This window comes from Uranotaenia lowii, chromosome 3 (assembly GCF_029784155.1).
Source record: "Uranotaenia lowii strain MFRU-FL chromosome 3, ASM2978415v1, whole genome shotgun sequence".
Classification (NCBI taxonomy): domain Eukaryota; kingdom Metazoa; phylum Arthropoda; class Insecta; order Diptera; family Culicidae; genus Uranotaenia; species Uranotaenia lowii.
This window is the reverse complement of record NC_073693.1, coordinates 209,190,314-209,207,544: the sequence shown is the minus strand read 5'-3', so window position 1 is coordinate 209,207,544 and position 17,231 is coordinate 209,190,314. Positions and strand designations below refer to the sequence as shown.

Genomic DNA, 17,231 nt, shown 5'->3' with positions numbered 1-17,231 from the left:
CACAAGCAGCGAGATGAGCTCCTAGACAAACGATGTGAGAATCTTTCAAAGCCGATCCGGTCTAATTGATATTTTGTTCTCAAACGCTCCGCTTCACGTTTCATGTTATAAAACTTATATCCGGAGCAGAAGAACCCTCATCACGAGGGTACGAGATGTACGAAATAATCTTCCCAGTGCTGCCTGCTGGCCCAAACGCCGCCTGTCTTTGATGATATCATGTACCGTACATAAACTCACCAACTACCAGAGCGTCCATACCGGAGGGCATGGAGCTGTTCATAAAATTGCTTTCATGATAGTGCTTTCCACATAATTCGCCTTTCAGCGCAAGCATCTCTCTGGAGCCACCGCCAGAACCAGGACCTAAATTCTTTCTCGGTCTTATGTTCAAGCTTTTTTCCTCATGAATCCCGTTTTTTTTTCTCTTCTCGCCTACAGATGTTGCTGCAAGTATCCTGGGTGAGGCATCGGGACATCCACTTGCTCACGGTAGGCCGCTACACCTACACCTCCGATCAGCGATTTCGGGCGATACATCACCCGCACACAGAAGACTGGATTCTGCAGATCAAGTATCCGCAGCATCGGGACTCCGGCATCTACGAGTGCCAGATCTCGACCACACCGCACATGAGCCATTTCGTGCACCTGAACGTCATCGGTGAGTATCCTTCATAGAAAAATCCACGTCCTTGCCCAGCAAGCAAGTAATAACAATTAGCCGCCCGGTGCACGATTTTCACATATCGAGCAAATATTTACTTCCGGTTTGTTGGAGGGAATTTTTACTGGAACTTTACTCGCCTGGGGTGGATAAGAGGAATTGGGTGATTTTTTTAATAAAACGTAGTGCGAACATGCTCGATGGTTTACCAGATGTCTAACTGAACGCAGCGAATAATAAAACTATTCGTGCAGCAATGAACATATTTTTACAATCGTGCAGGAAGAAAAACACTCGCATTATTTATATTAGTTTTCGCTGGAAGATATTTTTGTGGGGTTTGACCACAAATTTTGTACATGTGGTGTAGATTTTTTTTGATTTCAACTGTATGTTTCGGTCCATTAAATTAACGACAAATCAGTCCATTGAATCCAAAAATTTATCTATGATCCTACATTTCGGTTTTGGTTGACACGTTCAACAGGGATCAAAATGGTTGTTTCTGGTTTTGTTCCAGTAAAAGCGTATTATTCGGATGTGTTGTGGTGGAGTTTCAATTGAAATTTCAAATTATACATCTTATTCTAACACGAAACTCAAATCGCTACATTAAGGCTGATGCATAGTTTTGGGTTGAATCAAATTGGACTGATTTGCCGTTATTTAAAACAACTTATACATTTGTTCAACGTTTAATCTTAAAACTCATTAAAAAACGAGGATTGCCTTAAGAAAAAAGATATTCTGGATATTCTTTTCGAAAGCATTACGTGTAAAAATAGTAGAACTGATATTGTTTAGCTATTTTGCAAAACCTTCTACATATATATTTTTTTCATTTTTTCCAATATTTATTAAATAAATTTCCGATTTCTTTCTTAAATGACGAAATTGTCGGTATTGACAAGAAACTTTGATTTCATAAAGCTCAAACATTTTTCAGATGCATACAAAACAAATTTTCTTCTGATTTCTCTAGTGATTTCAAAGATAAACAATTATTGAAAAAAATCTAAGTTTGTAAAAAATGGAAAAAAGTATTTTATAATTAAATTCATGCAAGTTTGATAAACGTTGTAGCCTTTGTATCATACGTTCACTGGGACTTGTGTTCATTTTTTTAAAGGATGTATATTTGTTAAGAACACCTAATAAACAAATTCTGGAGAGAAGCGTGTAAGTAGATATTGATAAAAATCTAGAAAATAGAGATTATCAAAAATGACGTGAAATAGATCTTGTTCAAAAATCTTCATGTGTATATTATTTCGGGAAATTTTCAGGTTGGCTTAACCAGTGAGAAATATTCTAACAGAAAGAATTAAAGAGTAAAAGATCAGAGGGTGAACAGAGAATTAAAAGAAAAGCTATAAATGTTCAATCTTCAATTATAAAATGCACATGCCCCCTATTATTAGGTTTTTTTTCCTGTTCACCTATAAGCTTTAATCCTATCATTATTGTGTTAAATAGGGTGATACGGTCAAAATTTGGTCAATATAAACTTGACCTATTTCATTCAATTTTGCATTTATAAAACCTGAACGCCCCTCATTTTGAAGGTGTGTGTGTGTGTGTGTGTGTGTGTGTGTGTGTGTGTGTGTGTGTGTGTGTGTGTGTGTGTGTGTGTGTGTGTGTGTGTGTGTGTGTGTGTGTGTGTGTGTGTGTGTGTGTGTGTGTGTGTGTGTGTGTGTGTGTGTGTGTGTGTGTGTGTGTGTGTGTGTGTGTGTGTGTGTGTGTGTGTGTGTGTGTGTGTAGAATGTTGCTCTTATTTTGATTTTGGAATTCACTCTTCAGTTGTCAAAATGCCGTCCAAGGAAGAAGAGCAGCGTATCAAAATTTTGCTCGCGCATCGCGAAAATCCGAGCTACTCGCGCGCAAAGCTGGAAAAATCGCTAAATGTTGCCAAATCACCCGTACAAAAGTAATTTAAGTGTTTGGGGAACGTTTGTCGACAGCCAGGAAATCTGGATCGGGGGGAAATCGAAAACCGGAAGCCGCTGAGACGACAAAGAGAGTTGCCGGTAGTTTCAAGCGAAACCCTAACCTCACTCTCCGAGATGCCGCAAATAAGCTGGGTGTATCGTCTACAACCGTGCATCGAGCCAAAAAACGAGCCGGACTTTCGACTTTCAAGAAGGTAGTGACTACAAGTCGCGATGCTAAACGTGATGATAAAGCGTGATCCCGGAGGCTGTACACGACGATGCTGAGAAAGTTTGACTGCGTGGTAATGGACGACGAAACCTACGTCAAAGCCGACTACAAACAGCTTCCGGGACAGGAGTTTTATGCGGCAGAAGGAAGGGGAAAGGTAGCAGATATTTTCAAGCACATGAAACTGTCGAAGTTCGCAAAGAAATATCTGGTTTGGCAAGCCATCTGTACCTGTGCCTTGAAAAGCAGCATTCTCATAGCTTCCGGGACTGTCAACCAAGAAATTTACGTGAAAGAGTGTTTGAATGAACGTCTGCTGCCTTTCCTGAAGAAACACGGTTGTTCCGTACTGTTTTGGCCGAATTTGGCATCTTGCCATTACGGTAAAAAAGCCATGGAGTGGTACGTCGCCAACAACGTGCAGGTGGTTCCCAAGGACAAGAACCTTCCCAATACGCCAGAGCTCCACCCAATTGAGAAATACTGGGCTTTGTCAAGCGAAACCTAAAGAAGACCAAAAAACTGCTAAGGACGAGCAGCAGTTCAAGGCAAACTGGCTTTCTGCGGCGAAGAAAGTAAAAAGGTGGCTGCACAAAATCTGATGGCAGGGGTTAAGCGTAAGACCCGGAAATTCGGATTTGGAAAAGCGGAAGCCTAACTGAATATTTTTCCTGAATTTTAAACTAAATAAACTTGAAAAAGAAATTGAATTTAATTTTTTAAATAAACGATTTCACCGATTTACACGCGTTTTCCCTTGACCAAATTTTGAGCGTGTCACCCTTTATCCAAAACTTGGTCCTACGGAGCTCATCTGATGCTTGCCTACCCGGTTGTTCTTCATTCTTTTACAAATTCTTCTACCTTGCATTTCATCTCGTTGCACGTGTCAATGAACACATGCCTACTTAAATTATTAAATATGTAAATCAATTAGTATCGCTGATTTTGCTTTCAACAAGGAACAAATCCAAGGAATATTAAAAGAAGGTAGTGCCAAGGCAGCCCTGCTTTAGTATTAGTACATATTGCGACGTCACAATCACGAAAAGTCTGTTAATTTTCTAGGAAATTCGTCTTTTTTGTTGTTAACTCGGAGAATCTGCTAGAAATTTTTCTCTTTCAAAACATGTTATTCTAGAAAGATTCTAGCTCTTCAATATTTGTACGAGAAAAGTTGAACTATCGAACAATTTTTTTATAAAATAGACCATCGAAGTTCGAAAAAAATGGTAAATTTTTCCTACTCAAATTTGCAAAACTTTAAAATTGGATCAAAGTCTTTCATGAAATGATCAAATCAGTGCAGTTTAAGATCCTTATTACAAGAAAGTTATCAAAAAACAAACTTTCATACAAAACCACAATTATTTATTGGCATTTTAGTAAATCGAGTTAACAATCATTAATTTATGTAAATTGTTCTATATAAGAATTGAATATGGTAAACCGGTTGAGTAAAAATCACTACAATCAGTTGAACACTCAATAACTACCAGCTAGATCTTTTTAAAGCTGATTTTTTCTTCACTTTTGCACGTTTTAGCTTCAAGATGAAATTGCATTCATTATTAAAATGAGAAAAAACATAATGCAATCTTCTAAGGACCAAAAAATTTCATAACATAGTGAAATAGAAATCTTACAACACAATCAAAATGAAATTGGAATTCATTTTCGTTCTAAAACGTGTCTTTCTTTGACATTTCTGCCATTCACATATACATTTTCGATACATTCGTTTTTGTGACGTCCAAAAAAAAAATTCAATATGGCTCTCGACACTACTTTATTTAAATATTCCTCGGAAGAAATTGATGTTTCTTGCCAGTAGATCGGTTGCCTCTCAGCGTAAGAATCCTTTACTATTTTGTTGACAGTTATGAGCTGCTTCGATGTGATTACATAGACGATGTGATATAACACAAACAGACGTGTTTAAAATTGTGTACATCGTTTGGATGTTATAAACGAATAGTTGTGTAGAATCACATTAAAAAGTCAAACTATTACATATTTTGGCTACCATCTGCTCAAATTACATCAGGCACCGTTACATTTTTTTTCAGTTCATTCCTATTCGAACCATAAATAACCGACCTTTCCAAAATTCTTCCTTCATCCCTAAACCTTTCCAACACACTAGAAATAACTACTTTTTTTAAAGTAACTTGACCAAAAAATGTTAATATGGTATAACAAAGCTGGAACATATATAAAATTTTTCGTTTTGCCTTGGTCCTTCCTCCGATTTTTATTTTCGTATTTCGATTGTATTTTTTTGAAAAAATTTATGAATTCTTCAACTGTTGCGAACGGAATATCGAAAACGCTGATTTCTGATAGCAGTAAACACAGCTTCAAACTGTAAATATATTTAACATGATATAATTTTAAATTTAGGAATTTTTTTTTCCGATACTTACAATATCAGTGTCCTGAATTACTTTCGCGCCCGAACAATAAGTTTGGCTTCGATTGAGTGCGTGTTTGGTAGACTTTTCACTAGCTCTGTTTTGGTCCGACCGCCTTTTATTAGAGACCCTTTCACAGAGAGTCGTTAGAAGTTGGAAGACCCTCTACCAGAGAGTCGACAGTTTTGAAATCTACGTTAGCTGTTCAGTGTTGCTGTTGTTAACATTCTTCCTCTATAGCTTACGCACTCGCTCGTAAGCCCCAAAAATTACTTCTAGAGTCCGTCCGACTTCAGCCATTTCTTTAAAAGTCAAAAGTACTTCAGAATGACGACTTTCGTTTTGTTCCTAGTGCGCACGCTTCCCCGCTTTTTTCGCTCTTTGTGAATCATTTTAAGAACAGTAGTAGTTAACCCGGCCTGCCTATAGTGCGTTTAGTGCGCTTGGTATCTCTCTATAAATGCCCAGCCTAGTCTAGTCTGGTGTGGATAATCTTGTAACAGAGCCGGATTCTCGTGAATGTCGTTCGTACGTTCAGCATGTAGAAGCGGATGGAACAACCTTTGACACCACACCTACCGCTGATGCGACATGATCGTCTCCCGTGAAAGTTCAAGCAGTTCCGATACAGTCCTAGATGTTGCACGAATTTGCACCGCTTGTCAACACTCGTTAATTTAAACTTGTTACACTGATTGAATGAAGATCGCAAAATCAAACTGGACAGAGTTTTCTTGTTGAAAATTGATCCTCCTCAGCTACCTCCGAATGCGCGTACTGCAACTCACGTTTTGTTTTCGGTTTGTCATCTTTCGGAACTGGTCCATTGCACACGGCCACACGGCTCGCAGCTTTTGCAACTTTGGATACAAACCTTGTGAATGTTTTCAGATTCACTGTTTCTTCGGATTCAATGAATTCTACCCACAAATACTGGGGGAGCCGATTTACCTACTAACTCATTCAATGAAGACGGATTCGATAAGTGAGCTTGTTGATTAGCGGCCTCCAAATGGCTGCAAAGACTATGAATTGCGATCCCGAAATCAATGAACGCCGCAAGCTTATCCGCTTTCGGCGCGGCAGCAGAACGAACTTTATTCAATAGGGTATTGATAAGAAGCTCCGGACGCCCATAGAGAAAACGCAGTGTTTCCATTATAAAAGGAACCGATTCTGGAGTGTGAAGTTGCCTTCGAATTTATTCTAGGGCAGAGCCTTTAAGACAGGTTGACAGGTTGTAAGACAGTCTACCGAGATTCTCAACTGGACTATAGCCACCAGCTAGCGTTGAATTAGTAAAGCTGCTAATAAATATTGGCCTCTCATTGCGATCACCATTGAAAGTTGGAAGGGCCTTAGGAAAACCTTGACCTTGATCAACATTTAAAAAAAAAAATAGAGTGAAAGTTAAACTGCAGAAAATGAGAATTTTGTAGTCAAGAACTTTCAAGTTTTAGATCTAAAATCGCTCAATTTTTCAATCTTGTGAACAACAATTGTTCTACACCCTAAACCCTTTACTCCAGAAAAAAAACAAACGATAGATACAAAACTTTCACAGAAGAAAAATGTGAAAAACACTCACTTTTGAAGGGAGGCTCATGAGCGTTTGTCAAGAAATAGGGAAATTTGATCCATCTCACTCATTTCGATGAAATTTATACTCCAGCTAGGTTGTTTAGGCTATTTTTCCATGTAAATACCCGTTTTACGACAAATCATAAAAAGTCATATAAACTTGAAAGATTCCCCGTGAATTTCAATAAGCGATTTAGAAAAATAATTTGACCACTGTTAAGCGATTTAATTTGGTTCAAATTATAATTTGCAATTTAACTTCTGAAATGATGAACAAGATGAATCAACTGAAAGCTGAATATCTCTTTAATAAAGATATTAACAAAAATGATGACCAAAAGAGAGTCATAATTTTGTTCAGTTTACAGTTTGGATTGAAAAATTCAAGACCATATTTACAATTTCAAATTGATATTGTCAAATGAAAAAGCATCTTCAGTAAGGATCCACCAAAGGTCATGGAAGTTTAGCCTCAGCAGCACCCGGTAATTCAAACCCCGGAAACGACCTTCTTCGAGGTTCAACAAAACACGGTCAAAATGGGGTCAACGGAGCAAAACACATTGCCACTAATTGAATTTCGAATGGAGTATCCCAGCCATGTCGCCATTTTCGTCCCACCCTCCGCTGCCTCAATGACAACACTAAATGACCCATTTGTCGTTCGATCCAGATCAGTTGGTATCGGTTGTAGCCGCTTCCCAAAGTGCACATTTAATTGCAAATCTCATCACATTACAACTGCGTGTAGTTCTGTCCTTTCCTGTCAGGCAGGACAAGGGAAGCACGATGCGTGCAAATATTCTAATAAAACGTGGAAAAGCAATCAAAACCGATCCAGTTTAATGAGAAAAATGCCGCGTCGAAATACATCTGTAAAAATCACACATCCGAATGTAATTAAATTTCAGTGTATTGCATGACAGCTGTTTTGAATCAAGTGTACAACTTTGAAAAAAAGGCCGCGTTAAACAAACTGACAATTCTAACGACAGCCGGTCGAAATTGGAATTGGATATGTATAAAGACCATTTTTAGCTGAAAATGAACAACAGAAAATCAAATAAACAAAAACGTTGTTGGCCTGGTTTGGAATTATAGGTCGAAAATTGAACTTGTTTTTATGATATTTTTTCTTCAGTCAATTTTGATTGTTTTTAAAGTTGCATACCTGGAAAATATAATAAGAGTAATTATCATTGAAACTTTTTTATCAATCTGAAAGTTTTTAAATCACAACCCTGAAAATTTTGGCAATTCAAGTCAATAAATCGGCTTCATTCAATGAAACCGAACATTTTTCTTTTACCTACTGCAGTTCTAAAGTTCGCTCGATCATTACTACGCTCGAGCATTTGGTCATATCCATTGAAGTGTACATAATGCTGAATAATTACTATCACCTATTTGCCCAGAAGGCGTTGGGCTCTGAACGAGATGACTCGACAAGGTTCCTGTATGATTGCTTTCCCTTCTACCGGCATAAGGACTCAAGCTCTGGGGCAAAACGATGCAGGACCACTACATACAAATATTCAAATGAAACGAGAAAAAACATCTTATGGGATTTTCAACCATTAGGATGAATCATCTTAGAAAAAAAATTATCTTCGGGTAGTGAGATTTTATTTCACAAAAAATGTCAACTTTCATCTTGCCCATCTGACAGCTTAACCAGTGTTGCCTCAGGTACTCGTAGACATTCTATTCACTTTCAAAATCAACTCGTAAACAATACTTTATTTTACTGCCACGGAAGTTGTATCAACAGCCTCCATCCTCAGCCGTCACACATCACTTGCCCTCTCTGCATCAAATCTAGCAAACTCTCTGTCCCTCTCCGTCAGAGATGAACCACCTTCAACCTTTTCCATCGCTCGTTCATTCTCAGTACAATGAAGGGTTCGTCACCACAAGTGTACAACCAGAAAGAGATGGAAAACCAGCCATAGTCTTTCTGCCACGGCCAGTCGCCAAAAAACGCACAGTTCTGCCTTTCTGGTGTTGGATCGGGAGTTCGCCAGTTTTGTCTTTTGATAGGAAAAGGAATTGGAAACGAGAATATTTTTTTTCCCTACGGCCTTTTTTTTAGTAGATCACCCAGGCGGTAAATCCTTTTTAAGGATTGCATTCCGAAACACGGCAAGCCACCGCGTTTCCCTAGTACTAGTATAATTCTCATCCGGACCTGCAACGAAGGCTATACCCGTGATGGAAGACCAAGTCTAGACTTCTGCGTACATCAGCATACTCGATTTGAAGTATACCCTATTGTTACGATTCAAGACTAAGGACCTCTCCTCTGACGACTTGAGGTCCGGCCTTTATTCGTAACTCGAGGCTCGCTTGGTTTGCACGACTATCGTGCGCTCTGCCTCTGTTTGAGACCACTGCTAGAGACCAATGACCTCTCCTCTAACGACTCGAGATCTTTGCTCCGCTTGTTTTGGCTAGAGGCCCTCTCCACTTTGCCCTTGCGTGTGCTGGTCGAGAGCAGCTTCTCCTGGACACGCGCCTGTCACAGCACACGTTCAGGGCTTTACGAAACAACTCGGATGATTCCCGGCGAAGACGTCATCTTACACCGAGTCGAGTGACTCACCCGCCGACGACGTCATTCTACCCGATAGTATTTCGCGGCGTAAATACTCTTCCCTCTAGTCTTATCTCCGCAGCTTCCCTCGTAGGGAGCGCGTTCTACTCAGATACTCCGCGGCAGTGAAGATATCCTACACAACGTTCGCGACGTACCTAACATCTGCGGCAAACAGCCCAGAAGGTAGAGACTTAACTTTGTATGCTTTACTGCTAGGATTGAACGCAGACTACTCGAATGTCCCCCACCAAAAGGGAATTCTATTCCGACCGTGGTCTGGTCTTCCTCGTTCCTTTGGCTGACAACTTTAGGGTTGACAACCCAAGGCTTTTTGCCCTTCCGTGTGCCGATGGAGAGCAGCTTATCCTTATCGGGTCGAGTGGCTCATCCGACGGCGACGTGAGACCACTTTACTCGAGCGTATTACGCGGCTTGAATTCTCTTCTTCCGAAGAATTCGACTGAGGGAAGGTAATGTTTTATCCCCGTAGCCTCCGTCGCAGAGGGCGCGTTCTACTCGGATACTACGCGACGGTAATGGTGGAGATATGCTACACACGCACGCATCGTACCAAGCAGCTCAGCATACTCAGAAGATAAAGTCTTATCTTGCGGACTGGTGCTGGTTCCAACTCCTTTGCAGGGCAGTCATAATCCGAGTGAATCCATCGCTGACCACGCGCCGATATACCGATATTAACCCATACCGGACTCTGGACTGGTACCGGCTGGGATGCGAGTAACCTAAGCGGAGATCGGGTACCCAACCCCGGTGGATGCTTTGGTCGCATGCAGACTGAGAAGGTGGCCGCACGCGTCTTTTCCCCAGTTCAGGGGCGGCGTGCAACAACAACCGAGCGTCTGTTCTCCAGGTCAGGGGCGGCTCAAACAGCGTCTGTCTCGCAGCGAGCGGCTGAATTTATGAAATGCGGCTCCCGCCAGCTAAGTCCAAGATGGCAGCCCCATCGCGGGATAGGGACTTTAGGCTAACAACCTACTGTTCCCGACTTGAAATTGTTACGGAATCCGAAAGAAATGACCGACCTGGAACTTTGGCGACGACTTTAAGCATGAAAACACGAACACGAATTGGAACTTAGAACGTTTTTACCCTTGCCCAACAAGGCAAACTGGAACAACTTGCTAGAGAGGCTAGCCGCCTCAAGCTTGAAATTCAGGGACTGAGCGAAGTCCGTTGGCCTAATACTGGAGAACACAAGACACAGTCCGGGCAAGTCCTGCTTTACTCTGGCATACGAGGAGAACATGCTACTCGGGAACGAGGAGTTGGTTTCCCGTTAAGCCCGCAGGCCTACGCGGCCCTCATTGCCAACTGACGTTGCCGACTTGCAGGAGAAAGAGCAGTTTTACAGTCAACTGAACAGCGTGGTAGAGAAAATTCCGAAGGGTGACATTCAAATCATTCATTTGGGCGACTTTAACGCAAAGATTGGCTCCGACAATCAGGACCATGAGCGCATCATGAGGCGCCATGGTCTAGGACCGATGAGCGAAAACGGAGTGCTGTTTGTAGAATTTTGTGGCAACAACAACATGGTGATCGGTGGATGTCCGCAACAAACGAAGCGCAGACATTGCATCTGACCATCACCTCGTCCTTGGCGAAATACGACTGAGAGTTGCGCGTGTCCAACGGCGCGAGGAGAAAGTCGGGTGTCGATACGACGTCGATACGCCGGTTGAAGAATCCAGAGGTGAAAAGGGCATACTTTGAACAGCTAGAATCCCGAGCCTCGGAATTGCCGACAGACGAAACAGTCGAAGAACAGTGGTGTGGAATCAAGTATGCCTTTATCACGTCGAGCCATGGTACTCTCGGTAAAGTTCGTGGAAGAAGAAGTGAATGGATGTCGGATTAAACTTGGAGGATGGTCGATGATCGGAGAAAGGCGAAAGTAGGAATTGAGCAGGCATGTACCGGGTCAGCCAAAGCAGCCGCCTGCTTACGATATGCGGAGCTGGAAAAGGCAGTTAAACGAGCTTGTAGGCGAGACAAGAGAGCCTGGACAAACTCCCTAGCCGAAGAAGGAGAAAGAGCCGCCGCTAATGGAGATATCCGGTTACTTTATGACATTTCTCGCCGCCTCAGTGGTGCAAGGACTAATGCAAGAATTCTACTGAAAGACCGAGCAGGTCAGTTATTGACCGATCAAACAGATCAGCTCAAACGATGGACTGAGCACTTCGAACAACTCTTCCGAGTCACGAATAGCGATGGCCAACAGCATCCACAGCTTGAAGCGCACACAGTAAGTCGCATAAATGGCGTCAACTCGGAAGCGCGCCTTCGTTGGCTGAAATAGAAGCGGCAATCAAAAACATGAAATCCAACAGAGCACCTGGGATCGATTGCAACCCTGCTGAAATGCTAAAAGCTGACCCTGCCCTGTCAGCACAAATGTTGCACCGTCTTTTTGCTGACATCTGGGATACTGCAACATTCCCGGCCGACTGGATGCAGGGTATCCTCGTAAAGGTCCCGAAGAAAGGAGACCTGACAGAGTGCGGTAACTGGCGAGGCATAACGTTGACCTGTACAACCCTCAAAGTACTCTGTAAAGTGATCCTGAACAGGATTCAGGAGAAAATCGACGCTATACTCCGACGGCAACAAGCTGGATTCCGATCCAGACGATCATGTGTGGACCACATCACAACGCTACGAATCACTCAGGAACAAATCAACGAATTCCAGGACTCTCTTCTGCTGGTGTTCGTTGATTTCGAAAAAGCATTCGATTAACTTAACCATCAAAACATCTGGGCAGCTCTAAGGCGAAAAGGAGTTCCAGAGAAACTAGTCCATCTCATCGAAGCACAATACGAAGCATTTTCATGCAAGGTCTTGCACGACGGTGTCTTGTCCGAACCAATCCCGGTAACTGCTTGAGTGAGACAGGGATGTATCTTATCACCGCTACTTTTTTCTAATTGTAATGGATGAGATTCTGACTGGATCGATTGGCTGTGCATTGAACCGAGGATTGCCATGGAATCCTTCAACAATGTAGCAATTGAACGACCTTGACCTGGCAGACGATATTGTTTCGCTCGCCCACAACACAACACAACCGGACATGCAGAGCAAACTCGACGACCTCACCGAAAGTTCCAAGGCAGCAGGTCTCAAAGTCAATGTCAGAAAGACCAAGTCGATGGAGATCAACACAGGAAATCCCTCCAGTTTCATGGTAGCTGGGCAACAAGTTGAGAAAGTGCTTCCAGTATCTTGGTACCAGATAATGCCTGATGGTGGCACCAGGAAAGACATCGAAACCCGAATCAGAAAGGCCCGTTTTGCATTTGCCAGTCTCCGAAACATCTGGCAGTGACGCCAGATCTCTCTACGAACGAAAATCCGAATCTTCAACTCAAACGTCAAATCCGTATTGCTGTACGGATGCGAAACTTGGTGCACATATGCGGTGACGACGCGAAAACTGCAAGTATTTGTAAACCGCTGCCTGCGGAATATCATCCGCGCTTGGTGGCCTGGCAACTGGATCTCGAATGAGGAACTACATCGCCGGTGTCATCAAAGGGCGCTAGTAATTGAGATTCGGGAACGTAAGTGGAGATGGATTGGCCACACGCTGCGAAAAGATGAAAACGAGATTTGCAGAGAGGCGCTAGACTGGAATTCAGAAGGACATCGAAGAAGAGGCAGACCCAGAAACTCGTGGCGGCGATACCTTGCCGCTGAAATCCGAACTGTTGACGAGAATCTTGACTGGGACCAGGTGAAGAAGCTGGCTCCGGATCGTCAACAGTGGAGGTCTTTTACCACGGCCCTATGCACCGGAGGATCGGCGCGGGATCATTAAGTAAGTAAATATTGTTATGGGAGAGTTTGATAGGATCTTGAGCCGTACACATTTTTAGTCAACTTTTTATTTATGGAACTATTACTATGCTGTTTTCGGCGAACAGTATCCCGCTGATTAAAGAATAATCAGTTTAAATCAAGCGATTTGTAGATTTTTTGAGTTCTCGTCATTGATTGTTGCTTATAACAATTGTTGAGAGAGTAAACCATTGACATCGGAGTACTTTTCCCATGCAGAACTAATTCTCATCGCTGTCCATTCGCATAAAGTATGCACTCATCGATAGCGCAATCAAAGAATAATGCATGGTTGCCCAAAGAATGAATAATGGATGTTCTATTTTTTTCGTAAATAACATGCACGCATAATGTGCAAGCACAATTACTAGCTACTATTACCCATTGCTAAAAGGCCATTGTTTCCCGATAATGTCTGTTTGCAATTTCGCCCAAATCAAGCGAGAGGACAAGCAGCATCCAATTCTATGCTTGAGCTGGTCCACTTTTATGTGGCTTATGCCCGAAAACCGAGGGCGTTATTTGGTTGATGATGGTGACCAAATCTGGCAAGGATGCGATGGCCGGAACCATTCCGATCCGATTGTCTATCCCTATCCATGTCCATTCGTCCATCTTTCATCCGCAATCTGTACCGGGCTATTGGCTTTGTCAATTTGCTAGGCCTCGATTTGGGGAAACTTCCTCCATCAATGATGTGCATCGGTAAATGGAACGAACAATACCACACCCACACACATCAACGCACTAACAACACACACACATACACACGACATTCGTAATCCAATCAGCCAGAAAATGTATCCAATAAAACCATGCTGCACAATCCGAAGCAAATTGAGACTTACTCAAGCTCGAATAACAACGGCACTCTCTCTGAGGGGCTACAACTACACTACAACGATTGCAGCCGCGTGATTTGTTGGTTGCCAATGTCGACGGCTTGTTGTCAAACTCATCGTGAGCCAAACTGAATCATGACCGCACGATGTCACGTTGGGGGTGGAAAGATTTTGATCAATGAAAGTCCAGATTTTCGGTAAAGGATCATCAATTTTATAGAGGTTCCTCTTTAGATAAATCTACAAATGAAGCTACACAGAAAAGAAAAAAAACGAGTAACTCTGTGAATTTTCAAGACTTTGGCCGTTCACTCAACCTAACGTGAAATATTTGTAATTAATATTCAGTGCCCCATTCAACAGAGAGAGAAATTGTGAGAATACATTTGAGACACTCCATTCTTTTAAGCTGATTTCTCAGTTTTGAAATTCATAACACGTATTTCTTGGCACAAATAGTATTTTTAAATTTTGAAATTTCAAGACAAAAATGAGACCGATAGGCTGAGAAAGTGCAGTTTCGCTGCTGATTATTGTTTGTTTTAATTTTTCCTTCTGGTAGAAAAAGGTGGATTGGCTTGGGAAGCGGAGATTTTTAAGGCTGCTGCTCCTGGGTTTGTTATGAATCGGCCTTCCGGTGGAGGAAGACGGATTAGCTTAGAAATCGCAATTTTTAAAGCCACCTTCTGTAGATTACTTGTTTTAAAGTCTGCTTCATTTAATATTGGAACACAAACAATTGCGTGTAGTTCAGTCATTTCTTAACGAATTCATAATTTGTTTTTCATACAAATGTAGCATTTTCTTTACTCTTTCATAAAAAAAAAATTAAAAAAATTATTCATTGCTGTTTCGAAGAAATTCTCGTACTTTTCCCGTAATACGGCACATTAGGCGGCGCACACCCTTTTCGTCCACCGTTTTGGCGATTTGATTCCACCAGTTCTTCATTTGAGTCATGTTCCTAACAAGTTTTCCCTTTGCCTTAAGCCTCCGCTTCGTGATTGCCCAGTATTTCTCTATCGGCCGGAACTGGTGGCAGTTTGGGGGGTTGAGGTCCTTCGGTATTACGCTGACCCCGTTCGTTGCGTACCATTCCATAACCGTTTTGCTGTAATGGCAGCTTGCGAGGTCCGGCCAAAACATTACTGGACGGTCGTGGGCACGAATAAACGGCAGAATCCGTTTCTGTAGGCACTCTTTTTTGTAGACTTCTGATGTCATTGTCTTGTCAGTGAGAAAGACTTTGGTTTTCTGTCCACAACTGCATATTCCCTGCCAAATCATGTACTTGCGGGGGAATTTATCCGCAAACACGAACTTAAATTTTGCAGGTACATCCCCCCGAGCCGTCGCCAAATAAAATTTTTGACCTGGGATTTGCCCAAAGTCCGCCTTCACGTAGGTCTCATCGTCCATCAGAATACATCCGTCGAACTTGGTCAGCACTTGGTCGTACAGCTTTCGAGCACGGATTCTGGCCACATTGTTCTGCTTCAGCGTCCGATTTGGCTGTTTGCTGGCTCGGAATGACCTTATTCCTTCCCGGAGACGAATTCGTCGCACCGTACTGTGAGCGGCCTGGAACTTTTTGGCCAAATCGCGGTTTGAAAGATTGGGATTCCTCTTGACGGCGTTGATGACTTTCCCACGCAGTTTCCGGTCGACAGTTCCACTCCAACGCTTCGAATGCGGCTTCCGAGCCGTCGTCAATGTTTCCTTGTACTGCTTGATAACACGCCATACGGTATTTCTGGGCATTTTAAGCTGTTTAGCTAGCTTCGATGCCGACAACAATGGATTTTCAAGAAAACTGTGCACAATTTGATCTCTCCGTTCGGCTTCCATGGCGGTTGTTTACAAAATACTATCGTTTGGTGTTATGACATAAATACATGGTGAAAGGTAATGAATTTCCCGACACGTGGGTGAAAAAAGTTTCCAAATCCGTCCACAAGGAGCGCCACAATGAGCAAAAGAATTTGTTCCAATATTAAATGAAGCAGACTTTAATTTGGCCTTCCGGAAGTTTGGCATAGGAAGTGCAGATATTCAATCCTGCTTCTGGTGATTATTTGTTTTGATTTGGCCTTCTGGTGAAAATGACGTATTGGCTCAGGGAGAGCGGATTTTAAGCCTGCTTCTGCTGAATATTTGTTTTGATTTGGCCAGGCAGCTGTTTGCGTGAATTTCAGTACAGTACAATGAGCTTAGGAATAGCTTATTTTTAAGCCACCTGCTGATTATTATTTGTTTTAATTTGGCCTTCTGGAAGAAAATGGTGGATCCCGATTTGTTTTGATTTGGCCTTCTGGTGGAAAAAGATGGATTGGCTTAAGGAGAGCAGATTTTTAAGCTTGCTTCTGGCCTTCCGGTGATTATACACGGATTGGCTCAGGGAGCGCAGATTTTCCAAGGCTGCTGCTGCTGATTGTTTGTTATGATTTGGCTGTCTGGCGGAAAAAGACGGATTCACTAAAGGACGCGCAGATTTTCTGAGGCTGCTGCTACTGATCCATCTCCACTTACGTTCCCGAATCTCTACTTCTAGCGTCTTTTGATGACACCAGCGATGTAGTTTCACGTTTGGGATCTAATTGCCAGGCCAACAAGCACGGATGATGTTCCGCAGGCAGCGATTCACATAAACTTGCAGTTTTCGCGTCGTTGCCGCATATGTGCACCAAGTTTTGCACGTGTACAACAATAAAGATTTGACGTTTCGGATATTTTTAATTTCAATGGAATTCAATAATTGACTTACATCGCTTAACAACTTCGCATCTAAATTGCTAAACCGATCGTGCCTAGCGAATACTTTTAAACCGCTCTGCTTTTCCGTGACCATGGCTCGGAAACTGTTTCCAATAATCTGAAACAACTAACAATAGGCAGGAAAATATGCGTCGGAAAAGTTTCCACGGACGATTGAAACGAAGAATAGCGCCCGTTTTCCCCTTTCGTAAGTTTCAACAATAATCCCAACCAATTCGGGTAGCCTATCGAGGCATAAATATTTGCTACCCTTGTTCGAATGCTCACCATAAATCAAAATTGATCTACAGGAAAAAAAAACGTACAGCAATCCTTCAGGTTAAAACCCACCC

General features: G+C 42.3%; 1 protein-coding gene across 2 annotated transcripts in view; it reads left to right on the top strand.

The window, feature by feature from the left end:
• The first annotated feature begins 441 nt into the window (after window positions 1-441).
• The window catches only part of LOC129755255 (zwei Ig domain protein zig-8-like), a 98,448-nt gene continuing 81,658 nt past the window's right edge, over window positions 442-17,231 (top strand). For both annotated transcript variants that reach the window (XM_055751642.1, XM_055751643.1), the window contains exon 1: window positions 442-664. In XM_055751642.1, the coding sequence (XP_055607617.1) occupies window positions 442-664 (223 nt within the window). The remainder of the gene's footprint in view (window positions 665-17,231) is intronic.